At 40.4% G+C, this 26,208-nt stretch overlaps 2 protein-coding genes across 3 annotated transcripts in view; both read left to right on the plus strand.

Annotated features, from left to right (window-relative positions):
- Nucleotides 1–2,624, plus strand: part of abca12 (ATP-binding cassette, sub-family A (ABC1), member 12) — a 60,807-nt gene extending 58,183 nt beyond the window's left edge. Inside the window, exons 69-71 of the mRNA XM_041057858.1 lie at nt 55–160; nt 1,134–1,271; nt 1,748–2,624. Of these exons, the coding sequence (XP_040913792.1) occupies nt 55–160; nt 1,134–1,271; nt 1,748–1,852 (349 nt within the window). The 3' untranslated portion in view covers nt 1,853–2,624. The remainder of the gene's footprint in view (nt 1–54; nt 161–1,133; nt 1,272–1,747) is intronic.
- Nucleotides 2,625–3,348: 724 nt separating this feature from the next.
- On the plus strand, nt 3,349–25,760 carry bard1 (BRCA1 associated RING domain 1). Of its 2 annotated transcripts, XM_041057900.1 has the most exons (12): nt 3,349–3,355; nt 3,439–3,531; nt 4,392–4,448; nt 5,228–5,376; nt 5,871–6,949; nt 7,519–7,599; nt 9,460–9,632; nt 14,836–14,962; nt 15,056–15,188; nt 17,190–17,282; nt 21,541–21,638; nt 23,537–25,760. In XM_041057900.1, exons 2-12 carry the CDS (start codon nt 3,440–3,442, stop codon nt 23,882–23,884), a joined length of 2,430 nt encoding a protein of 809 aa, XP_040913834.1. In that variant the 5' UTR covers nt 3,349–3,355; nt 3,439; the 3' UTR covers nt 23,885–25,760. The 2 variants fall into 2 exon arrangements, with proteins under 2 accessions (XP_040913834.1, XP_040913835.1); XM_041057901.1 differs by lacking the exons at nt 3,349–3,355; nt 23,537–25,760 and adding an exon at nt 22,787–22,861 and having other exon boundaries at nt 3,367–3,531.
- The last annotated feature ends 448 nt before the right edge of the window (nt 25,761–26,208 follow it).

A 26,208-nucleotide genomic window follows, 5' to 3' on the forward strand; every position in this document is an offset into this window, starting at 1 on the left:
TCCCTCGGACTTGTAATAACACAGTGCTCTGCTCATAAAATCTCCTTTGAGCAGGTTCGGCAGCGGGTTCACTGTGAAGATGTACTTGGCCGAGGCCTCCTGTGATGCAGAGGCAATCACTGGCTTCATGCAGGGCAGATTCCCCAGCACTTATCTCAAGGTGAGCTTTGTCAGCTATCTGAAGTAGCCAAGAGTACTTGGAAGAGAAGAGAGAAAATACTAAGTATACCTTGCAATGGGATGCTGCAATAGAACTTTGTAGAATTTGTTGTGAGTATTTGTGAATGTTTCTTGCTAAAGAGTATAGGAGGCATTAACGTGTGATGTTTTCTGGTTATATGCTTCTAAAATAAGCTTTTGGATGGCATTATTTCTTTCTCACTTACAGTGAGTCTGACTAATTTGTGTAAAATATCAACAGACCTAGCTGTACTGTCAAATCCCAGTAGTGTGCCCTCACATGAGCTGGCCACAATTCCTGGCTTTGAAGCAGCATGAATAGATTTTTTTGGGCCACTTAAGGGCAGTGAAAAAATGCTGGAAACACAACACTGACATATTATCATCTTGTAAAGTTGTTAAGGTCAACATGCTAGCACACTGTTTCCTATTTACGCATCCAACAGACAGGGATTAACATTAATTTGGAGGCGTTTCTATCAACTCGACAAATCTAAGTCCAATATTCACTCTTCCTTTGGCTCTGTTTTTGTTTCTATCAACTCCTGAGGGAAATATCTGGCTCTTTAGCTGTTAAATGTTCCTCCTTAGTTGTTTGGTATTGGACAGGGTGTGTGCTGTAGGCTTATCAGAGGGTTATTTATTTATTTATTTATTTATTTATTCATTCATTCATTCATTCACAGCTATCAACTGCAGCTACAAATGCTTTGGAACATTGTTAATATGACAATATTGGGTAGAGCAGTTTTAAAGAATCTATATAAAATGCACTATGAGGTATTGACATTAATACCTCACTACCCATGTGGGCAAAATCTTATTGAAAATTCCCTTGATTTGTTCAACTAAGGGTAGAAAGAAACTCATTAGGATATTATATTTTCACTGTATTTATAAATTGTGTATAGAATATTTACCCCTCTACTTGTGTATTCTTTCCCAACACATAGGACCAGCACTCTACTATGTTGGAGTACCATGTACCAGTTGCTCCAGGAGGGGTGGCTGACATCTTCGACCAGCTGGAGTCCAACAAGAATGCTCTGCAGATCAAACACTTCTCTGTGAGCCAGACCACACTGGATGAGGTGAGAAAAATAGACAGGACACAAACAGAGAGACCAAGAAAACTAGTATGAGGTTTTGTATGGGTGGGTAGATGGTAGCAAGAGACAGAAGAGGAAAAAAAAGGGACAGGAGATGAGAGACGAAGAGAGAGGGTGGGAGGGGAGGCAGGGACAGAAGAAAACTGAGTGGGAGTGAAAGACTGAGGAGAGAAAGTTTAAAAGAGGCAGAGGGAAACTGACAGAGGGTATGCCTGAGGGAAAATAAATGGAGTATGAGTTAGGGAGAGAATCCATGAGCTTTATATGCAGCCAGTGCTGATATTCTTCAACCACTCTACCCTTCTGGGGCTCTGGGATTGGAAGATACCATAGGTAGAAGAAAGAGAGGGGGGTGGACCGTCCAGCAGTTTAACATTTGCTAAAATTTATGGTACTCAGAGAAGAATAAGTGCCTTTGTTACTTGCATGGCTCTTATATTATTGCTGTATGTCCACAGGTCTTCATCAACTTTGCCATGGGAACAACTGGCATGGAAACCATACCAATTCACAGTGAAGATGAGACTGATGACCTTGGTTTCATTAAGGCAGTACAAACATAGAGCTGGCTGCCATCTTTTCTTTATCACCTTTGTCCACTATGAAATGAAACACAGTACAGTATCTGTTAATAATAAATCTGCCCTTAATATATATGTCTGTGTGAGTGTGTGCATGTGTGTGTGGAAAAAAAACATTGGCTTATGCTTGTTATTTCTTTAACGTCTCTTGACAAATGATATGAAGGGTAACTTTCTTTCGTATCACCAAATTAAACTCTGAACGAAAAAACAAAAGAGCACATTCACATTTGCACAACTGAAGTCTTATGATTCCTTTATCTTGCTGTTAACATGACAGCACATGTACGTTTACCTCAAGATCCTATTATTTATGAAGGAAAAAATGAATCTTATTGGCTATTGATTTCTCTCTGTGGGTGGGTCACTATATGTTATACCACAGCAAATCAAAAACAGTATGTATTTTATGTTTTATGTTTTTAATCATTTTCATTTGATTTTACATCATCTTAGAGTGCTCACACTAAATACACAATGTGTCTCAAAAAATATATTTTTTAAAAATCTGAGGGACATGTCATCACGCCTACTGGATGAAATTTAACAAATATATATTTTTTTCCACACAAAGAAGAAAATCCTCAATATGCACTTTCCCCCTACTCATTAACACTTCCTCTAAAGGCATATCTAACTAGTAGAATGAATAAACTGAATATTTAATGTACTCTTTCCTACTCATGAACCAGTTCCAAATGGTCTTGAATGTATCATTTTTATATAATTCTAATAAAGCTATTTTTCAAATGCAGCTGTTGTTCATTTGCCTATTGTATGTGCTTGTTTGTGTGTAAGGGTCTTTGATTTTGCTGGCATGACATAAGCCACCAGTTGATTTCAGTCTTATTCCATTCTCATTGTTTAATTGTGGAGAAAATGGATATATAGGGTGAGCTAAAATAGAAATTATGAAAAAACAAATGCATGCAAACATGTTCTCAAACCTTGCTAATATTCCTTGGAGAGGCCTAGGAAATCCAGCTACAGTGAAGTACACATTATGAATTTAAAAAGAGAGGATATGGGGGGTTTTTTTTGCACTTTTTGATTCAAGCTCATTTGTCTGCACACAAATGTATCTTCAGTTAATTGCAGTAGCATTTGGTTAATGCATTAAACAAATGCATCTTTACAATCCTTACTTTGGACTGATAAAGCACACTAGCAATTACAAAAGTATCAGATGTTAAATGGCAAAACACCTACAATAAATAGAAGCAACAGAGATTAAGAATTCAAGAGATACTAAATAAACAATTGGTACTAGTTGTTATCTTCTTATGTTTAATTGTGTATTTGTGTACAGTTCAGTTCAAGAAACATTCGCTGCACGTTAAATGTCGTTAAAAGCAAAATAAATAAATAAATAAATAAAAAACCACCTACCACCATACTTCGGGGGAGGGACGAAACTACGTCACCACTGTCGTTATGGCAACCATGACTTCCTTCCTTTTGGCGGGAGATGCAAGTAACAAGGAAGTAAGTACGGTTTGTTTTGCGGCCTTGATTCGCAAACAAAGTTAAAACTGAAGAGGCAGAAAATAAACAAAATTTGTCTTTAGAATGGATAATGGTGGCCCGGTGCAGACAAACGAGTGGAAGAACATTAAAGAGGCGGTCGCGAACTTTCGACGACTGCTTCTTTGCTCCAAATGGTAAGTTAATGTTGCGGTTATCGAAGCGAGTAGTGAGACTGGCTGTGTAATGGAGGAGCGTCCTCAGTCACCTAACGGTAGTACTGAAGAATATATAAACTTTATAACTGCTGCCGTTCACACTTTTTGTCAAACTGAACTGGGTTTATTTGGAAACGCTACAGGAAGATGCATCGACTATGAATAGTTAGCTCACTTATGTTATAGTTGTTAGCAACAGCTGTTTTCAACAGCACCTGTTTTAGCAGGTGATAGAAATTACGTGGAGACGTAAGCATTTTTTTTGCAAGAAAAGCAAAGCCACTGGAAAATACCAGGCGTCTGAATAAAACGCTAATGCTGCCTCGCTATGATTAACTCTCGAAGTTAAAGCTAACCTCTTGTCGCCGCCTGGTGGGTTTTGATGAAGCGTCTGTAGGTGGAGAAGGGGTCCTTCACTGTGCCAGGGGGTTGAGATGAAGGGGTTATGGTAAATATACTCTGTGCAGGGTCTGAGATCTCTCAGTGCAGTTACCAGATTAGGCTGCAGTGCAGCTGCTCGGGATACTCGATAGTATGATGGATCGAGAGGTTCACTCTCCTCACTCCTGCTCTCTTCAGGCAGACGCGACTGGGCTCTTTGTTTTGGGAGATGGCTTTAGAGTTTCACAACTTACAGTAGACTTTTCATTCTTGTTATATGCCACCTGTAAATGGCATATAACACTGTCAGATACCCATTCTTACCTTAGCGCACACACACGTACGGTCACAGCAGTGGACTGAGCTCACACTCCTCGATGGCGCTGATACTCATTGTGATGGAGGTGACCTACTCTGACTGTACTGACCACTTTTAAAAGTTTTGTCCTGTTTTTCAGCTCAGATTTAATGAAGGAACCTGTGTGTCTAGGAGTCTGTGAGCATATGCTGTGCAGGTACTGTAACATCACCTAAATGTATTTTACCCTGACATGCTCATTAACTGTAGACCTGTATCATGGTGGACTCTTATTTGTCAAACACAGGTGTAAATAATAATTCAAATGATGGCTCATCACATTTAGGTTTGCTACTGCCAGGGTTCTGATACTGTGCATGCTGCTTCTCTGGCACACCGAAATGGAATGGAGCCATAATTAATTATTCGTATTTAAAACCTGCAGTATGATTCTCCTGCTATAACAAATCAAAATGCCCACAGTGAGAAGGGTCTATTGCTGGATTTTATGTCCCATATATTAAAAAAATAGATTAAATTGAGTAATTATATAATTATAAGTATATGGGATTAACAGATTAATATTCTGTTCAGACAGTCAGCCAATGAGTTATTATAAGAAATCAGTAATAGTTTTAGCCCTCATGTTATTGTTTATAATGAGTAACAGATTTAACAGTAACAGGTATTTCATACATATGAGGGACATGGAAAATAAAACAATTTCATGGCACAATTTGTATAAGTGGTAATTAGTTAAAATACTGCATATCCATGGCAATGGCACGGGTTGCTTGCAATACATAGTTTACATTGCTGAAAGTGTCCACAAAGTTGAAGGGGATTAATGTCCCCATAGGCGTAAATTACAACCTCAGTTTATGCCTTTGCTTCATGACTGAATGGTCTTAAAAAGTAAATCGATAATCTCATTGTATTCCTTTTTTTATTGAACAGTGAAGTAGCTACCTAATCTGAGAAATATTTATTGCTCAGGTCCTGTGCTGGCCCCCGGGCAGGAGATGGCTGCGTGGTGTGTCACAGCCCTGCATGGGTAAAGGACATCCAAATCAACAGGCAGCTGAGCAGCATCACACAGCTCTTCTGTGGTTTGGAGTCCCTGCTCAATCCCACAGAACAACCAGGTAGATGGTAGCTGTTACATTGCAGCTTGAAAGCATAATTAGTTTTTAATTAGTTATCTTCTTAAATTCATGTGTCTTATTCATTACCTGCCCCCCCCCCCCCCAGCACACACACAGACACACACACACACAATCATCATCATCTGCCCACACCTCCTTTTATCAGTTTTTGACAGAAACTTTTAACGTTTTCTTCCACCAATGTAATCTCTGAATGGCAGTATTAGTGGATTGTTCCTGTGGTTTATTTTCTTTCTTTCTTTCTTTACAACTCTTGTGTCGAATGGTTAACAGTTGATTGGGGATTTTTCTGCCTCTGTCAAATGTCAGTGTTATTAACTGGTGGTGTTCTTTTCTTCATCTCAATAGGTAGTTATTACAAAGAGCCTTTTTGATAGCAGTTCAGAATGAAAAAAAGTTTCAGTATGCATTGGAGGGGAAGTTTTTGTTTTGTTAAACATGTTTTTTTTTTTTTTTTCATTGATTCACTGCAGACTCCTCTGTCTCTGAGGTTCAGACACAACCACAGAGCCCTGTCCTTAAACACAAGAAGAACTTCAAGATCTGGTTCAGCCCCCGCAGCCGCAAGGTACGCTGCATGGTGGAGAAGCCTTCAGAGGTCACTGTACCAGAGAGCAGGTCTTCTGGAGAAACAGCTACAGCACAGCCAGACACCGTTACTGCTCAGAGCCAAGACTTGTCAGTTTTCAGTTTCACCTCGTCCTCCCAAGACTCTGGCTCTTCTTCTTCTCAAAGATGCATCAGTGAAAGCAGAAACAGGAAGAAGAAGTCAGCCAAGAAAAATGCTGCCAGTAGGACCACACGAAAGCAGACCAAGGAGAAGATGAAGCAGAGGAGGCTTGAGGCCATAAATCAGCAGTGGGGGATCACCGAGGAGGTAGATGCCTTAAAGGAAAAGGAGCAGCCCTGTGCTGAAGGGGGTAGGAGGTCCAGTAAAAGGGTTTCCTTCCTAAGCCCTCCCGTCACCTCTGCCGAGCCTCAGCCTGATGTGCCTCAGGGCAGTACTAATGAACTCAGCCCTGGCAGGAGTGCCACAAGGGAGAGCCTCTCAGGAGGCAACATCACTGACGCAAATTACCAAGCCACAGGTGGTCAGAGCATGTCGGACAGTGCCATCCAGCAAGACACTTTGTCTACAAACGACCTCAACCCAACTGATGATCATGAAAAACAGGACAATGTTTCTCCCCCAAAGCATTCCTCAAAAAGAACCAGGGTTTTGGAGAAAACTGGCAACTTGGAGACTACACCAAAAAGGCCCCGGGCTTCCCCAGGCCGGAGGAGAAAATCGCTGGGTCAGATGTCGCCAGTTGTCCTTAACCCTCCATCTTTGACCAGCCCCAGATGTGGAAAGAGCACTAGCCCCAGGTGTGGAAAGAGCTCCAAAATCTCCAGAGAAGAGCAAGGAGACAGCCCCTCTGCCTTAACCACTGTTGGTAGAAACTCTCCCTGTACTCACGGTACACCTGTTGGACGGCCCAGTCCAGGAAGCCCTGCGGTTATGAAGAGGAATCACAAGGGAGAGACCCCTCTGCATCTAGCTGCTATAAAGGTAGAGAGGTTTTTGAATATTTGACCTTTTTTTCTTTACTCCATTTGCTTTCATTTAATTCTACAAAACTACATTAAACTACATTACTAAATTAATTAGGTATTTTAATTATAAACAAATATAAATAAGTCAAATCCAAATTAAATAAAATGAAATTAGGCTGTCCCTCAAAATAAAAATACCCCCAATGTCTTCGGTGCAAGGTGCACACTTGGCTTTTCATGTTCCTTATTTTTCTTTAATTTCTTTCAAATTGTATCCAGCACAAATCTGCTGGTTCAAATACCCCCCCACCCCCTCCCCCTTCCCCAGCTGAACATGCTTGTCTTCAGATGATCAGACAGCCGTGTTCCGGTCTGTTGAGAATAAACTGTCTTACAGTAATCCTTGTAAACATCGCCGTAATCCCCCTCTGGATCTCAGACAAGGTGATCAATGGCCCACTGTGGAGTGTGATTGATAAACACCGGGGCTTTGGTAACGCTGGGATCAGCTGCTGTATTTGAGGGGTTGCATTTACAGGGCTGCGATTCTGACCTCAGGTTTGTTGTTCTCTCTGGGTGCTGCAGGGAGATGTAGAGGCTGTCAAAGAACTGCTGGATCAGGGGGCTGACCCTAACCTGAAGGATAATGCTGGGTGGACACCTCTGGTAAGACTAATACAACTAATACTCATACAACAAATGATACATCTGAAAGCTTTACTTGTTTTGTGGAGGAACTCTCAGTGACAAAATGTTTCATCAGCAACACGTTTGTTAGACTACAGTAGTTCTTTCTACACTTTGATGAAAGAGATCAGTGGTGCTGTAGTTTTACTTCTCTGGACAACTCTTGCAAAATTTACATCTCGCCATTTACTGTTTATATCTTCTCTGGTAAACAAACAGGCACATTAGGTGTGTATTATGTTGTTATGAGAATGCATGCATGCATCGAACACCTGTTTCTGTTGTGTGAGTCGGGGTTTGTGCTTTTTTTTTTTTTTATACACAGGGCCTTTCTTCTGCCGCAACCAAAAACATGTTTAAGTCAGTCTGTTTGATCAGTAAAAATAAAGAATTAAAAATCTGTAGTGGTCAGATAGCAACAGTCTGCTTTGACTTTATTTTAGCTGGTAAACTATATCATACCAGAAATAAAGGCTTCTAATCCTGTTTTTTATGCACCCTACCTGACCTCAAAACATATAGTCCGTGCTCTTCTAATAATGTAGCCTAAAGTTTCGTCCACATGAAGCACTGTGAAATGTTGCAAGAGCAACTCTTTTTTTTTTTTTTTTTTTTTTTCCAGAGAACGACCATGAGTGTTTGCCACTGTCTTATTGCAGCACTTCACATGGCCACTTGCTGTCAAGATGCCCCACTCATACTTGAGTTTTCAATTTGAGTTTTGACAGTTTGCAGCTGATCTTTCAAATTGCTACCAATGAGCTTAGTTTGAGATTTTAAAAATTTGACTGATTGCATGTATCTAAAAAAAGGCAGAGGAGCTGACTGACTTGACATGCTACAATCATCTAGACCTCCCTGATGTGTTTTTTTTTCATGGATTCACTATCAATGAAGTTAGGGTTACTATCTATGATGTTAGGGTTACAAAGTTTAAGGAGCCTTAAGCATTTGTGTGTGCAATTTGTGAAAAAGACAGATTTTGTTATGTACTTCACAAATCCATGGATTTTGGTTCCTAACTGTGAGCACAATAAACATTATTCTGCTACAGATGGTCAGTAAAGAAAGCAGTAGTGGTGGTAGTATCCCAACAGTACATGAAACAGTCGTCACAAAACCCCATTCTTAGTTTGTATGGGCTTGAAATATGGGGAGAGGCAAGTTTTAATTACTAGACAAATAATCACAATACAAAACAGCTGCATATACTTCTTAATATTTGCTGATTCATGTTGTGTTTCTTTACACAGTTTCTGAGAGGGAATAAGTCCACACAGCTCTTGGCTACAAAGAATACTGGGTGCTGCTTAGGCTACTTGAGCTAAATTAAACTGAACTGAAACAAAAACTGGTTTCCAAATAAAATTTGCAGTTCCCCAGCTTATTTAAAGGACTACAGCTCTTTTAACTCATTCATATCAACTTTAGAAAAGTTGAGAAGTAGAGCACAATAATATTTAAATGTTCTCCTCTGACAACTTTGCTCAGGGTGAGGTCTTTTCTACATAACTAATGAAGCATGATTAAACTGGAATATCTGATTGGCAGTTCTGAAATTGTTTGACTACCTTTATAAATTATACACAAGGAAGAAATACACACGGGATCAAAAACATTGCCATACTGATAATCAAATTCTTTTGAACTCTTTGAAGCATCTCCCCCACTAAAACGGCATTATCTGGAAAAAGGATGAATGTTACAGTGGTTGAAAATAGATGTGAGTTTAGAATCCATACTAAGAATGAGGGTTTTCTTTTTTTTTTAGCATAAGAGAGAAAAAGGACATCAAAGCAGAGCATGATAGCTTGTGAACGTTGTTGCTTTTCGTTCCAGCACGAAGCGTGTAACCTGGGTCACGTGGCAGTTGTGGAGGTGTTGGTCTCAAGGGGAGCCCTGCTGAACACACCTGGCTATGAAAACGACTCTCCACTCCATGATGCTGTGAGGAACGGACACCCAGCCGTTGTCAAATTGCTACTGCAGCGTGGAGCCTCACAGAACGTACTGTAAGCTGCTTTAAGTGTTTTCTCATACTTGAAGTTTATTGGTTTTGCAGGTGAAATGCTACGTTACAGCTTTTTTTTTTTTTTTTTTAAAGAACTTGCACACTACATACAGTACTGCAAACAGACTTGTGCTCCATGTCGCATGGACCAGATGCAACCACAACATCAGGGTCAGACCTGTACAGGGAATGTGGGTCACTCTGTGACGGTGCATTTTGCTTGGCTTTGGTTGTTTTTTGAAGATCCTGAGCTGAAGGGCTGAACTGAAAACAAGGTTTTATAATTATTATGATCAATACAGGAACAGAACTTTTAACCTGGCACTGAATGACAGTTCTGGCCCTTGCCACTTTAAAACCTGAGTACATAAAAAACCACAAGCTTTAGTTTTGATCACTACCATGTAGGATGCAGCAGCCACCAAATGAAAACATGACACATAAACTTGTTATATATTCTGCATGTTTCTTTGTAATTGTTCAAATAGTGACTGTTTTATAAGGATTTGCGTCAAACAAAAAACCCACGTCATAGAGGCGGTTCTTTTATTCTGGACTGGAGCTTATTTTCCACTTCTTGAATAAATAATTGAGTGCCTGTTTACCAGTCATTGTACCAGGCATTCAGCTCTATATAATTAAGAAAGGGCCTGTGTCAGTGCAGTTCGAAGGTGCATAGATGTAAGAAAATCGACTGATGCTGATTAGTTGTTGGCCAATCAGTTGATGCTGTATCAGCGTTTCTGGCCTGTGGGGGCAGGGTAAATATGTAGCATGATGTCCATGATGCGGGAGAAAATGCTGGTTAATCAGTGCAATCAATAGAGTGGCTGATCAGGGTCAGTGTGTTGGTAAGTTAGCACTCTCTTTGTGATCATTTGTCCTTCATTGCGTGAGATACTAATGGTCGCAGAGTCGCAAATGGCCATTTCCATCCTTTGTCTTCATTTCATTTTATTTGCCTCTTTGATTTGATGGGTCCCAGCTGCAGTGTCTTACATTTTCTCCTCTTTACCTTTATTACTGGTCTGCAAGGCAAAAAAAAGGAGACAGTGACTGGGACAGTTTGTCAGGGCTCTGCAAGAAAAATCCAATCCTTGCCCCAGCCTCCCCCTTACCACAAACACACACACACACACACAAAAGAGGCAAAGCAGTTCCTAACAGAATGATTGGCACACAATTTGGGGTATTGAAATACAGGTTTTGCAGATCTTTGTCATGTTTGTTTTTGTGTACACCTCGGCTGAATGATTAGACTGCGTTTTTTTCCCCGATTGTTTTGGTCCTGTCATCTGTCAAGTCGTCCAGCTCTATCCAGCTCAAGTTTTTGACTTGCTGAGCAGTATCAGAAATACCGAAGGAAGTCTTACTAGAGGCAAATTCTTAAATGAATACTAAAATGTTTTATACAAGCGACCACTCCCTGTTATCTCAAAAAAACAACAGGTTTAAGCATTTTCTGAGAAGCTATGCAGCTTACACAGCTGGGCTCCTGACTAGAAGTCTCAGGCCTGTAAGCACAAATACCTACCGGTGCGGCACATTTGGACAAACAAGATGAGGTCTGCAAAATGCTGGCAGCCTATGTTATGTTCACAAACTGGGAGACGGTGTTATTTCGTGCACTTTATACCTTGAATACTATAATTAATTGCAGACCATTTTCCTACTCATACCACGGGCTTTTAGATGTCATGTCAGTGCGGTATGAAAACTAACTTGTTTGTGAGATATGGGAAACAAGACGCCCAATACATTTGAATTTGCTCTTTGCTCACTTCTAATGACCGCTCTAAGCCTGAAGCACTGAATCCATACAGATGTCATTTATCACCCCCTACATGCCTCACACTGAATCCATTACACTGGATTATAGTGCAGTGTTTGTAATGAACGTTCCACAAACACAGACATTACGTTAGATATTTTGGTGTGGGTTTAGACATTTCAACCAGTGGTTGACAGACATTATTGCGGTGATTCGCAGTTGGTGGGTATCATACAAAAAAATGCAGCAATGTGCCAACGAAGGCAGTGAAGAAGAATTGTGCAAATAAACATGGATGTAAACAATGTAGGTTTGAAAATGCCACAAGGTGGGTTTTTGCAAATGTTTCACAAGGAAAGAAAATAATGTTTGTTAGCTCTCGGTGGTACACACAGTGTGTTGTAGCGAGAAGCACAGAATTTTGTTTGTTCACCAGAAAACTCCACGGGGGACCTTTAAGATAATACGGATATGACAGTACTCTCACCATCCAGTGAGTGGATGTCACTCGTGTCTCCTTTCTTCTAGTCTTCAAAATGTACCGCATGATGAATACTGTCAGTGTTTATAGTTTCATCTTCTTGTTGAAGTGCACAGCTCTGATCATTTTTGGCCCTTACTCACTGGACTATTCTTTTTGTTCGTTTGAAACACTGTTATTGGCTCGAATAAAGCTATTTTTGGGGGCATCAAGCAAAGTCATTATTTGCGATTTTACTCAGTTTGGCATCAGAGAACAGCGTCTGCATAACAACTAACTACAGTACAATACACAGTACTTCCACAGAGTTAAATGGAGGCGGGGGCTGAGTCATGTACTGTATCATCAGCCTAAGCTGTATCACCCAGCTGATCCAATCATCAGGACAAAATCAGAGCGGATTGTTTGAGAAAGAAATGTAACTAATGAACCTTTTGATTAAAAATGCATTCAGGCTTTGCCCTCTGCCTCATCAGTTGCTTGCCACGTGTTTCTATCATCAGACTTATTACTCCCTTTTAGGACTTACTGCTGAGCCGGCATAGTTTAAAAGCTCTGTAAGCTGTTGAGCGATGGTTTAAATTTTGAATTGACTTCTCATAATGTTAGCATATGGGTCTCCGTGAAGACAAGAGAGATTTAAATACATTTAATTTAATTTAATTTTATAGAGCAGGTACAGTAGTAGTACTTTAAGGTATGTCTACAACAATTGTGTAGTATAAAAGGCTCTTATTATTATTGTGGGTGTACTTATGTTGTTTATTGGTAAAGAAGGGATGTTGTGTTAGGTGTGAGGGGATGGTGGTATGCAACACTTCTCTATTTGTGTAGAACTTGAAATTAATATTTGAATCTCCTCCCCCCCCAGTTAGAGTAATAGTCATGGTTACAGTGGGTATCCACTCGAGCCACCACCGCCGTCCTCCCACTTGTGTACTTAAGCAGAGGCTTGTGGGAGAGTGTTTGTGATTTTTACCTCCTGCGCAATTTTTCACGCGTTTTTTTTTCCTGACATATTCTTCTCACGTGCATCTGCATAAACCAGCTTGTGTGTGTGTGTGTGTGTGTGTGTGTGTATGTATGTGTAAGTGTTAGGGACATTTTATCTTTGTTTGTATTTGTGTGCGTGCATGGGGCTGGGGGTATGAATCCAAATGAAATATTTTATGGACCAGTGGACCTATTAATTGTCCCCCAGGTGTTATCTTTGCTGACGCCTAATCTTTTTAGAGACGACCTGCTGGGCTTGGTTCTTCTCTCAGTCTCCTCTTCTCCTTCACTTTTCTTCAGACTTTTTTCCGCTCTCCCTCTCTTTCCTCAAGGTGACCAGCGCCTTGTTTCTTGCAGCTCTCTCAAACTTAAAGAGTCATACTTTGAAGCTGTTTCTTTCAGTTCAAGAACTACAACTCGGGAGTGGTCGCAGTTTCCTCACTGTGAGCCTGTATGCATAATGCTGCTTTTAAGATGATGCTAAGCCTGCATTACACATACTGAGGGTGTTGTGTATCACAGTTAATTTACTATACTGATTCTGTAAAGGGAATGTGGATTTCTCACCAGCTTAAAACTTCTCAGTGGTGTTGTGCAACCCTTTGATATCTGATTTTTTTTTTTGTCTGGTGTGTTGTATATGGACATGATGACCTGTGAATGAAGTAGAGCACAGATTTCAGCTCAACCTCATATCAAACAATTATGCTGCCAACAAGTGAACGACACACATGGGTGCACAGTTTCACAGAACAAGTGGGGTGTGACATTGCCAAATTGTTTTTCTCTGAGCTTTGGACTGGCAAATATTGATTTTTAATGTCCTGCTTGGCCAGTCATAAAAAAAAAACAACCCAAATCTACAGGAACTGTGATGAAGTGATATGACAGAATGGATGTCTGGTTGGAGGAGACTGTATTCATAATGTGATAATATCAGCACTGTCTCAGTGTGTGACAGCTTTGTCAGATAGGCAGTTAGTTGAGGACAGCAGCAGTTTGGTTATGAAGATTAGAAGAATGATTAAACTAGTTAGATTTAGGTTTTTAAGTCTCTTGCCAAGTTGCAAAGAGATGAGAACAGAGCAAACAATTCTGAAAGGGTAGATAGCTCAAGTGCTCACTGTCCAGAACAGCATACAGATTATGAGGGTGAGGCATGATTTTCTTCAAAACATGATTTTCTCCGAAGGAAAGGAAAAGGATTGATGTTTGAGATCCTTTGGCAGGGACCTTTTTTTTTCTAGTCCAGGGTCCAAAGTTCCTTAAAACTACAGCACATAGAGCCTTTGCTGTCAGGGCCCCAAGACTCTGGGATGATCAAGGAAATAATGTCACCTGAGTCAGTGTCGTCTTCTTAAATCTCCTCTTACACTGTGCGTTCACTGGGGAGTTTAGCCTGAACTCATCAGAGTTTTCTTCTTGTGTCTTTGTTTTAATGCACTGAATTTTGTGCCAATCTGTTTCATTTTAATCTTGAGTATTTTGTTTGCCATCTGAAAACATTTTGTCAGTGCGTCACCTTTTTTTGGAGCACTGTGTAATTTGGCTTTTGAAAAGTCCTTGAATAATAAGATTTCTGTCTGCATTAGGTTTTGTTGTTATAATGTATAAAGTGACATTTTAGAAATGAAAAACAATTAAGTATTTGCATGTTTTTCCATCAGTTCTGACAACTAATGTTAACTTACTTTAGCTTTTAGATCTCAGACCTGCCATGAATAATTACTGTGACATACAAGATATGCACAACCGTGCAACACAAAACCTTGTTGCACATTTTGACCTGCTTTTAAGTTGTGTTGATGTACTTCTGTTGAACAAATCTAAGTAAATATTATTACTAAACTGTTTTGTTTTTGTCAGTAAGCTGTCATATGGTCACCAGCTGGTCTGCGGTGCTGCAAATGTGTATGAAACACTGACACACTTCATCTTTTGAATGTTCTTCTTTCACAGTAATCTGTATGGAAAACGGCCTGCAGACTATGCAGTGGGTCTGGAGATGCTGGAGATTTTCCAGGAAGTCTCTGAAGGAACCCAGTGTGCCAATACATCTTTTAGCCCCTCAGCCAGTCTCTCTGTGGTACGTCTACATGTCCCTTAGAACTGTTAATGCTTACATTCTCGCATCATAGACCAAGACATTTCTAAGCTGTGCTCTTCTGTCCCGTCTTAGGTGAGTGACTGTGTGAGGAGGGATGAAAAGGTGGTGTTTCTTGCCAGCAAGCTGTCTCCGCAAGCACAGCTTCGACTAGCCAAACTGGGAAAGCTACTGGGAGGCAGGATGGCTGACACCTTTTCTGGCTCAGGTAGTGTTTGTGTGATTCAGACACAACCTCCTCAGGCTACTTAAACTTCCTCAGTGTTCCAAGCGAAGCCACTTAGATTATGGTCACATATGATTGCTTTTTAATGTTGTTATTTGTGACACATGGGCTCTCGGCAACACTGCAAATTAACAGCAGCTACCAGCCAATTACTGGTACACTGGGACCATGGCTGGTAAGCTTGTTCACTGCCAAACGCTGTGATAAGTAATCAACCATCATTTGGACGCCCTGTTCAAATGAAAGATGTATTAGATGGGAAAATCTAAAGCTCAACCACCCAATGGGTTGTGTAGTCATAGTTGTCTCAATGATGACAACATGAATCATAATGTATGAGTATGTCCACTACCTTAGAGACTGGATGGTCCTTTACTATACCCACAGAACCAAGTTTTACTACCTAACATAGACCCTTTTGTATTGTAAAAGCCAACAGTGGGTGCATGAGCATTATCACTCATGAAAGTTCAACAGTAACTAACAAGTGCTTTTAGAGCCGTATACATCATTGTGATACAGCAGCTCCTTCACTGTTGCATAGTAATGGCTGGGAGAATACCAGAGAGAAAAAAAGTAATTGAAATCATTCCTCATAAAATGTTTGGAGGTACTGTCAGGGTGATGAATAAGCACTAATGAAAAACAGAAGCGTTTCTCACAACTCTCCTTCCTCTGACCGGAGGGGTGAAAGTTGGTGCTTTCAGAGAATGGTTTTTACATTTTGAATTCAAAGCTACAAATCCACACAAATCCACGGTCAATGCACAGTGTAAGAAGGTTTTGCCCTGGAGATATAATTATGTTCATTTTGCACTTGTCAACTGCACCCACTTGTTGAATAAAGAGGCAATAAGCCTGTATTTAAATTTTAATAAACTTATAATTATGTGTCCCTGTCAGAAGCAGTTTATGAAATAAGCTGTTGCGTGGCCTATTGATGTGTTGCCATGAACTGTTTGACAGGTTTACAGAAAGCTCACCTGTTTTCTGTGGTGAATTAATGGACACCAGTGAATTATTAATACAGCGAGCAAGGCAATACATTTATGGGATGGATCAGGAAACAAAAACATAAATATTAGTTGGCTGCTATCATCGATCAGTATCTTCTTTAAGTCGAACTGTGCTGTTTTATCCTGTTACTAAGCTCTGTAGTCATAGTGAGTTATATAAATACAAAAGAGTTATTGAGTTTATGTTTTAGACGTGAGTAGTTGTCTGATGTAATGTGGACACAGTCTTTTGAATTAGCACACACACGGGTGTATAGGGTATAAACATAGTGGAATATTGTGTATTGAAAGATATAGATGTTCATGTCACCTAAGGTTGACTTGTATTTGTACTTGTATATCTCTGCGGTGTTTTGTTTTTCTTTAATTTTCAAATCAAAATTTTGCACTTTAGTGTCTGACCAAGTACTGGCAAAACTACATTCCCGTCATCCTCAACTTGACAAATGCTAATTAGCAAATGTTAGCATGCTAACATAGCATTTGCCTACCCTCAATGTAGACTCTTAATCTTGTCTTTTGTTTTAAAATTTTTTGTATCTTGATATCAGCCCTGGCTTAGTTTGCTTTACTACAAGAACTTATCATGGCCTGGGCCTCAGCATGGATGTCTCTTGTTGAAAGATTCAGGTCTTCAAATTGTATGTTTAAGTAACATACAGTATCTGACTTGTGGAATATAGACTTAAAGTTGTAATGTGATCAGATGTGTTATCTATATAGAGTATGTAGCTGTCTGAATTTGCAGCAACAACACACTGTGTAGCTGAACAGTCTGACAGACTCAAGGAGGACAGGAGCAGTCAGCAGCTATCTGTGCATGTGTAGAACAACTCATTTGTACCTTTTCAGTTTGGCTTGTGTGTGTGTGTGTGTGTGTGTGTGTGTGTGTGTGTGTGTGTGTGTGTGTGTGTGTGTGTGTGTGTGTGTGTGTGTGTGTGTGTGTGTGTGTGTCTTCTCCCTCCAGTGAGCCATGTCGTGGTGCCAGAAGGACACTTGCCCACCACCTACTCCACCCTCCTGGGTCTTCTTTCTGGCTGCTGGGTTGTCAGATACAGCTGTAAGTATGGAGGGAGCCGTCGGTTGGAGCAGTTCTCTGCAGATGCTATTTTTGGATGTCATGTTAGACAATGTTGCTGTTGGAACCTGGGTAACTTCCTGCTGCAGTGATACTGAGGCAGATTTCATCCAAAATATCCTGAATGTCAAACGCACCCTATGGCTGTAGAAAGAGTTTTATGTATTTAAAAAGTATTTTAAATAGCTTTGGTTGTTTTATTATTTTTATTATTATTAGACAAAAGAGCACAAATGTCAATTACTGATTTATTTTCCTTAGGCTTTTCAGACTACCTAACATTGTGTTCCTCTCTGAATCCCAGAGAACATTTTACCTGACACCCCTGTCTCAGAAAAGGCAACCATTTGTACATTTGTAGTTGTATTAGGTAATATGCCCTTTGCTATGTAGGTAGGGAGGCTCCACTGTTAATTCCTCTTCAGTAACAAACTAGTCTGAGACGTGTACTTGATCTCGTACTTTCTCTCTTCTGCAGCCTTTCAGATTAAATCAGGCACTGTGTTTGGAACAGATACAATAATTTTATTTTCTGCGATGCATGAAATATCTTGGGAAACATTAACAGAACATTTTGCAACAGGTAATTTTTAGATAAATTGTTTGTGCCTGCTGCTGTGTGTGTGCACACACACCTACTTCAGTGTCTGACAGCCAAATAGAGCAGGTGGGTGACAAGGGGAAGGAATCTTGGGAATCAGTGCGCCGCAAGGCTTCAGCATCACTAGCGATGAAAAGATGGCTAGCTCTCTTTCCCTCTTTGATTTATGCCAAGATGAAAACTTTAGCTATTCTCCGCCGGTCTCCCTGGCATCGTTGAGCCAAGTCAACAAGCACATATTCAGAGGAAGTCAGCTTCAGGGTAAGCAAAAAGAGACTTGCTGTCAAAGACTTCTCCGGTACCTTGGTGTGCTCTTGACTGGTGTCTCCGTCAGTGGGATCTCTTCACTGTGTGTGTGTGTGTAGAGTAAAATGCCATGCACACTTGTCTCTGTCTCTGCCAGTAAGGCATTTCAACTTTGAATATGTGTGTTGAAGTATGTGGCTGTTTCGCTGTATAAGATTTTGTGTGTTTGGACCATATTGTGCCCCTCCCCTTCTCTTTTCTCCACGCAGGCTGAGCACTTGACACAGCTTGTCTCCCTCATGACAATCACTGTGCCATCCTATCTGTTTCTGTCCTTGTGTGTGTGTGTGTGTGAGCACAGCTGAGTTCTCACTGTCACCTGCCTTTGTATGCCATCGCTGTCAACTAGGCCAAGCCCTGGCTTACCTCTTTATCTGTCTTACGTTTCATTGCAACACATTTTCCGTGGAAAAGCAGCTTCAGTGTTACATTTGAAACCCATCATGAAAATCAACTTCATCCTGCCTAATGGGGCTCCATTCCAGCTGAAAGCCTCGACTAAGCTTTCACTGAAGATCAAACGTTGATTGAAATCCTTTTGTCCATTATGCAACATTTTGGGAAATACATTTATTGGCTTTATTTCTGAGAGTGAGATGAGAGGATGGGTATCAATTTCAATGTCCGAACAGGAGACAGGACATGTTTAGTCGAGTTTAGAGTAGAGGCTAGAAAGAGATGGAAATAAATCAACACATCTGAAGCTCACTATTTAAGCATGTTTCATTTCATCTGTGCATAAACAGAAATGTGAACAGGGCAGACAAAGGAAAACCTGAATGAATGAGTGGAGAAACATGACGAAGGTAGATATCTCCACTCAGGTGCAGTGCATGGTACAATTAAGCGATTAACATCCAATCATGCTTTGTGGTATTTAAGATGCTGAGCAGGCCCAGCTGATTCTGATTTTTTATCAAAAAGTCAAGAGGAAAAGATCTAAGTGACTCTGAAAGAGGTGTCATTGTTGGTGCAGGGAGGACTGTTCAGCTGACGAGTGTTTTAATAGTGACTAAAGTGACATCTGCATTTAGATCTATGGGAAAGTTGTCACTGAAGACGTCAGAAATTGTGGTCGACGGCGCACATTTGATAATGTGATGCTTGTGCATTAGCATGATATGTAAGGAAAAACAGGAGCAATTCTTCCTCAGGTGTCAGTCATATTCTATGGCCTCTGGAATCGCCAGATCTCAGCCCAACTGAACACCATGTTCGACAGTGCTCTCTACCACCATAATCAAAACAACAAATGAGGGGGTATCTTTTGGAAGAACGGTATTTCATCCCACCAGTAGAGTTACAGAGACGTCAAGAATCAATACAGAGGGACACCGAAGCTGCCCTGGCGGCACATGGTGGCCCAGCACCTTACTAAGACACTTTAGGTTGGGTTTCCCTTTAATTACTCACCTGAATGTGTATTTCTTGGTGAACAATAGCCAGACACAGCGATTTTCTGCACTCTTGTTCTCACAGTGAGGTTGCCAGCACTATGTTTTTTTCCTATACCGAAACTGAAACATGAACATGTGCTCACTAACAGTGTCTAGCAACCTGCACTATAGCTGGATACTGAACAGATGTACTCCACGGACTGATGTTTATATGTTCCTGTTCTTCTATAGGTCAAACAAGCAAAACACATTGTGTAAATAAGCTGGATTTAGAAGTGTTCACAGACATATTTCATTCCCAAAATGTTCAACTGCTCCTTTAATATAATTTTTTTTTTTTTGTACTTTTTTCCCTTTTTATCCCAATTTGTAATGCCTTATTTCCCTACGCTTTGGTTTGTGTCACTGCTACTTCCACTATTGACCCATGGAGAGTGTGTGCACCCATGTGCTTCCTCCCAATACACAAATTCTGGCTGCTTCTTTTCCGCTGCGAGCTGGAAGCCTCAGGGACTTACTCTGCTGAAACACGTACAGCCCTGCCGGAGACACAGCTACTTGGGTCTGAACCCATGACTCAGCTGTGGCTGTTGTTTACCTCAAACCTTAGTCTCCAGTAGTTGTCCAGTGATTGTCTTCATAATGAGATCACAGATCCAGCTGGTCTAACGGCTAATCAAGGAAGTGGGTTCATCTGGCTGTTCACTCATTCACCGACTCAGGAAGGAAAGGGTTTGAGATGTTTTCTGGGTTTTTTTTTTTTATATATGAAGGTAATTAACAAACATGCTAATGACTCCTCACTACTAAGCACCATCGTCCAGAGCGATTAACCCCAGTATCTCCCCTCTCCTCTGCCCAAGTCTCTGGCAGTCCCAGTAAATGAAAACTGTAATTAAGGGGGATGAAGAAAGGTAATTACACTCCACCCCATCTTCTGGAGACTGTGTGTCTGTCTGTATGTGTGTGTAATTTGCTATTTCATGACAGGGACTGTACACACGCACACGCACACACACACACCCTAATCTGTTTGTGTCACCGTATCTTGCAGCTGGAAGCAACAGTGTGGAACACTAAACTGCAGCTGAAGATGTAATGAATTACAAGGTTATGTGGGTGCGGCGAAATGTAGATACCTTGCAGATGAGTATTAGGCCTGTGGGACTGTTTGCATCTGTCATGGTTTGGAAGTGTTGTGAAAAGTACTGTACTGCAAGTCTCTATTTAGGCCAAGCCTTATGCTCCAGTCTATTTGACATCCTTTATCCAGTTTTTACCAAACCAAATCTAGTTTCAGTATGTTTAGATGTGCAACTTTTAAAATGTGAGCCCCCCCCCCAAACAAATGATACGCTTACTGAGAACAGCAGCACTGTGATCTGTGTCGTGTTCAGAAGCATTTTTTTATTTGTGACAGTGACGGGGTCATTAAAATGTGTGATTTTTTTTTTCCACCCTCCATGTCTGGCTACACTTAAAGAAAAAAACTTTTCTGTCTTTAGAGATGCTTTTCTTAAGGATTTAGAACAAAAGGTTCTTTTCTTTAAAAAATGTTGGGATGCTGGCTGTCACACGGTTCCAATTTGACTCTGGAAAACCTCTAGAGACAGAAAGAAAGAGATGATGTTGCTCGAATCCTGCTTAAGCTCGAGATACTTAAAACGAGGGTTGCATCATTAACTCCATCATGCTGTGGGCATCTTTCGCTGTCAACAACTGCGGCTTTGCCAATACTTGAAATCTTCCAACTTGTGATAAAACAGACATGAGCTTTGTCATCCTCCGTTCACAATTGCCTTGTCACACTCTTTCAAGTCAACATAATTAGCTGTGGCTTTCATTTTTTTTCCCTCTCTCTCTCTCTTCTCTCTCTCTCTCTCTCTCTCTCTCTCTCTCTCTCTCTCTCTCTCTCTCTCTCTCTCTTTGATGCCAGGGGTGGAGGCATGCCTGCAGGCAGGCAAGTGGATGCCCGAATCTGAGCACGAAGCGGGAGAAGGCCCCCAGCGCAGTCGCATCAACAGATGCAGCTTGGTAAATGAGACACATAAACAAACAAATATGTGAAAAAGATGAATATAGATCGTCTAGACCCTCTGTCTTTTGGAAAAATTTGTTTTTCCAAGCAGTGGCACATGGTTGTTGTTCAGCAGCACAGATGTCATGACAAGTACGCTTGTACTTTTTTTGTGTTTTCAAACAATGAATCATGAAGTGATTGGACTTTTTTTTTTACCCTATTCAATAGAAAATTAAATTACTTTAAATCTACCTAATCTAGATAGAAATAAACAAACAGATGCGGAAAGACAAATAGAAAAGAACCAATTAGGGAAGAGAGGTTTTTTTTTTTGTTTTGTTTTTTTGGACAATATGTAACTCTATGTTTGGTGTCATTCAAACAACATACATCAGCAGAAACACACCATCCCCACCTTAAGCCTGGTGTTTGCAGGGATCATGTTAAGGGGATGATTCACTTCAGCAGACCCTGTAAGCTTTGTGAGGTCAGAGAGTAAAATGAATGCAGCAGAATCCTGGTGGAAATCTTGCTGCAGTCTATAAGAGAACTGCGATATGAGAGAGGATTTATTTGCCAGAAAGACAAAAACTCCAAATGAATCCACAGCTACACAGGAATGGCTTCAAACCAACAGCATTAATGCCTTGCAGTGCCCAAGTCAGAATCATGACTTCAGTCTGAACAAGTAATTGTGGCAGGGCTTGAAAATTGCTGCTCGCTCACCAGTCACCGTGAAACTTGACAGAGCTTGGGCCTTTTTACAAAGAAGAATGGCGGCACTGAATTGTCAGGATGTCAGAGCTGACACAGACACGCACAAGACTGTGTTTTCAGCCAAAGGAGCCTCTACTAAATACTGACTTGGACGGGGTGAAAACTCATGCTGTCAATGATTGTTGTTGTTTTTTTTGTTTTATTTTTTTTTATATCTAGTGTACCTAATTTAGATAAAATTGTAGAAAGTTGATTATAGTTTGACTATAGAATTGATTATAGAATCTTTTTCTGTTGGTTCTTGTCAAAAATTATGATTAAATCCTCCGTGATTTAATGTGGTAAGCGTCCAAAGGTAGGTAGAACATATTTCATAAATACTGTACTGTGTTATTTATATATGTATTTATAGATAATATTGTGTTTGTCTGTTTGTTTCCTGAAGGGTAGAAGCACCTTGAGAGGCTTACGACGGCAGAATAACGCAGTGTTTGTTATAGTTTGAACTCTGGGCAGACAGAATAACAACCACATGTTCTTCAATAGATTTAAGATGTATCCATTGTTGGTTTGTTCTGTTTTCTTCCTTCTTGAGCTGAATGAAATGTCCAAGAATAAACTGTTCTAGAAAAACAATAAAAGCATCAATCTTAATCACAAAAAAGTGAAATCAGACCAAAAGTGTAGTCAAAGAACTTTCTCACTGGAAACTCTTGAGAGAGCCAATTTACACCCCAAAACAGTTGAGTTCATTGATGTTGTGAATAGAACAGTCTCCAGTGGCCTAATTCACTGCTGCTTTAAACAGCAATTCTGAGTGGTTCTGAGTTCGTCTGGAGAACAGCGCTGATAAAAATGTCTTCTGGCTTTGCAGTAAAGAAGTAAATACAAAGCGTCCGCACAGCCTCTTGGTAATACGAGAGCCTAGATTTAGTGGCAAAGAAATTATTCAGCGTTTAGCTTCATCATAAACAAAAGGAGAGACTTTAATCCTTCTGCCACTGTTCTCACAAGGACTGAGGTTTTATCCACAGTGACTAACATGTTTTAATGCAGGAAGATAATAGACACCGGGTCTTTTCTCTTCTTGTGCTTTTGATGCGCAAGGAAATATTAGTTTAGGCCGAGCTTGAGTGAATCATCAAATTTCCACTAATACGTGAATTTCTTCTTTCTGATCCTTCGTCTTTTGCAGCTCCCACCACTCTTCGACGGCTGTTTCTTCTTCCTCCTGGGTTCCTTTAAGGCTCCTACCAAAGACGAGCTCACCAGGCTGCTCCGAGAGGGAGGAGGTCAGCTCCTGAGTCGGCAGCCCAAGCCCGACAGCGATGTGACGCAAACCCTGAGCGCTGCGGCCTACCACGCCCAGCTAGGCTCCGACCAGGCCCTCTGCACCCAGTACATCATCTTTGACCCCCAGGGAACTCACAAGCCGACAGTGGTCAGACGAGGCAAGGTATGGTCCGCTCCCTCCACCTGGATAATCGACTGCATTGCAGCCTTCCAGCTCCTTCCTGTGCCGGATCCTCAAACTTTGGTCTAAACACTTTTTTTTGTTGTTGTTTACATATTAACAATTTTGCACTGTCACTTATCTTAACATGTTCATAATGTGCGTTTTGCTTTTTAAAATATCTGACGATTTAGTTGAAATGAAACACACATAAACAAAAATTAAAACAATAATGTTGCTGTTAAAATCTAAACTTGGAAATGTTTTTTGTTTCTTTTCTTTCTTGGGCAGGTTATATGCAGTGTAAACACATGGTTCCCACCCAGGGTGTGAGATCCCCCCTAGTGGTTAGTTTTTGTAAAAGATTGCATTGTCTTACCTTTTCTGACAACTAACAATTATGCAGCCTGTGACAGTGGGTCTCAGTTACAACTCCCGAATCATTTTAAGTGGTCACAAGCCAAAAAGTTTGTCAGTCACAATTATAAACCAGCCATATAACAATGTGATTTTGTGTGTTATGGAAAGACAAGGTAATTAGGCTAGTTGATGTCTGATAGCTTGAATCTGTTGAGCCACGATAGAGGTTTGTTCCCTTCATTGCAGAATAAAGAACATTGTCACAGTGTCTGGGACTCCTCCTAATCAAATGCCCCAAACCACCTAAACTATGACTCCTTTTAATTTTGTAGGAGCAGTAATCTGCTCCAAACTTCTCACCCTGTTTCTAAGGGTGAGCCAGGCCATGCAGCGAAGGAAACTCATGACCGTAGGTCAATTAGTTGTTAGTTAGCAATTAGTTTGACTGGTAAATTGCTCCCTCTTCATATGACATTCCAGTACAACATCCACATCACTTCAGATGGATCAACAACCTGTCTCTTTATCATTAACACATTTAAACCACCTTTCTGTATTGCATGACTTTCAGAGTCATGTGGGTGTTAAATCAATTTGTTGTCTGCTGCAATATCTGAGATTGGTTTTAGAGTAGAATCGCATTTCATAATCTGCATGGTTTTACCAGGATGAAATAATTATCTAATTATCCAATTGAAAAGGCCTGTTTGTTACAAATGGATGGAGTGTGTCCCTGAAAAAGATCGATGGACATTCAATATAAAGTGTAGAATAGGAAAAACAAAGCAATTCATTGTTCTGTCACAGCTCTGGCACTTGCACTGAAGAAAAAGCAAAACTTTTCTTTTGTGTCCATTAACTGTGTGTGTGTGTCCATAACCCACCACCAACGCTGGTCTGCAGGTATGTGTGCTTTAAGAGGTCTTCTACTGGCCATCTCCCAAGATGGGATTCAATGGGATTAGTCAGGGATGCACCTAATTGCTATTGATTGCTATGTGCTGCATAAAATTGCTTCCCTTTTCTTGTCCACGGTGGGAGGTGAGAGAAGGCAATTAGCAGTGTGGACAAGATAGAAGCCCAGACTGACTTGTAATGAAATAGAATGGAGGAATGAACCCGTGAGTAATGCCCTTGAACTCACTGAGGATTACAAAACCATTAAGCACTGGAATCTTCTTCTTTTTTTCTTTCTCAGAGAGCTGTGAGCCAGGAAGGTCCTGTACTTTTATTTATTCCGAAATGTTCTGCTTGATGGTAAAGATTACCCGGAGTGGTGCAGTACCCTGGGTCAGCTGTAAACTTTCATATTGTGTATTATTTGTTGTTGTTTCTTGCGTGGTTATTATAATATACAGAATGTGGCTCAGCAGCATACTATCATGTTTCAATTGAATTTCACTTCGCATTCTGTCCCCGCCATACATTCAGGTGTCAACGCACAAATGCTGTGCTTTTCACAGTAAAAGATTGCTCAATTTTCAGTAGATAATTGTGTGTTTTCATGCGATCTTAATTGACCCCGTGTCTGCAAACATCAGCATAATCCTGAGTGAACAAAAAGCGATAAACATGAAAAAAGAAATCCACACTCTTTTTTTTTTTTTTTTGCCGAATCACACTTCTTTTCAGGTCTATTTAACAAAATAGTTTTGTCTCAATGAATAATACACATTTCTTATTTCTTATGTCTTTTTTGTTTTTCGTTTTTTTTACTCCACCTCAGATTTCAGAATACACATTATATGTTTGAAGATATTTACATATGAACAACATGAGGAGCACCAAGGGTTGTTTTGAAATTTGGACCCTTTGTTTCTTGTACAGTTTAGGGTGAATCTGTGCAAGCATGTATTCATATACAATCAAAGATGCTTTTGATTTTTAAACTCAAATTTCAAATCTGTTATAGAAATTTGAGTGTCGCATGAACAGACCCTTGGTGCCCCAGAAACTAATACAATTGATTGTATAATAACAGTGTTTCTCTCTTCCTATTCCAGATAGTACTGTGTTGGTTTTCAGGCACACTTTATGTAACAGTTCTGTTGCTG

The sequence above is a fragment of the Toxotes jaculatrix genome, chromosome 15 (assembly GCF_017976425.1).
Source record: "Toxotes jaculatrix isolate fToxJac2 chromosome 15, fToxJac2.pri, whole genome shotgun sequence".
In the NCBI taxonomy this organism is placed as follows: domain Eukaryota; kingdom Metazoa; phylum Chordata; class Actinopteri; family Toxotidae; genus Toxotes; species Toxotes jaculatrix.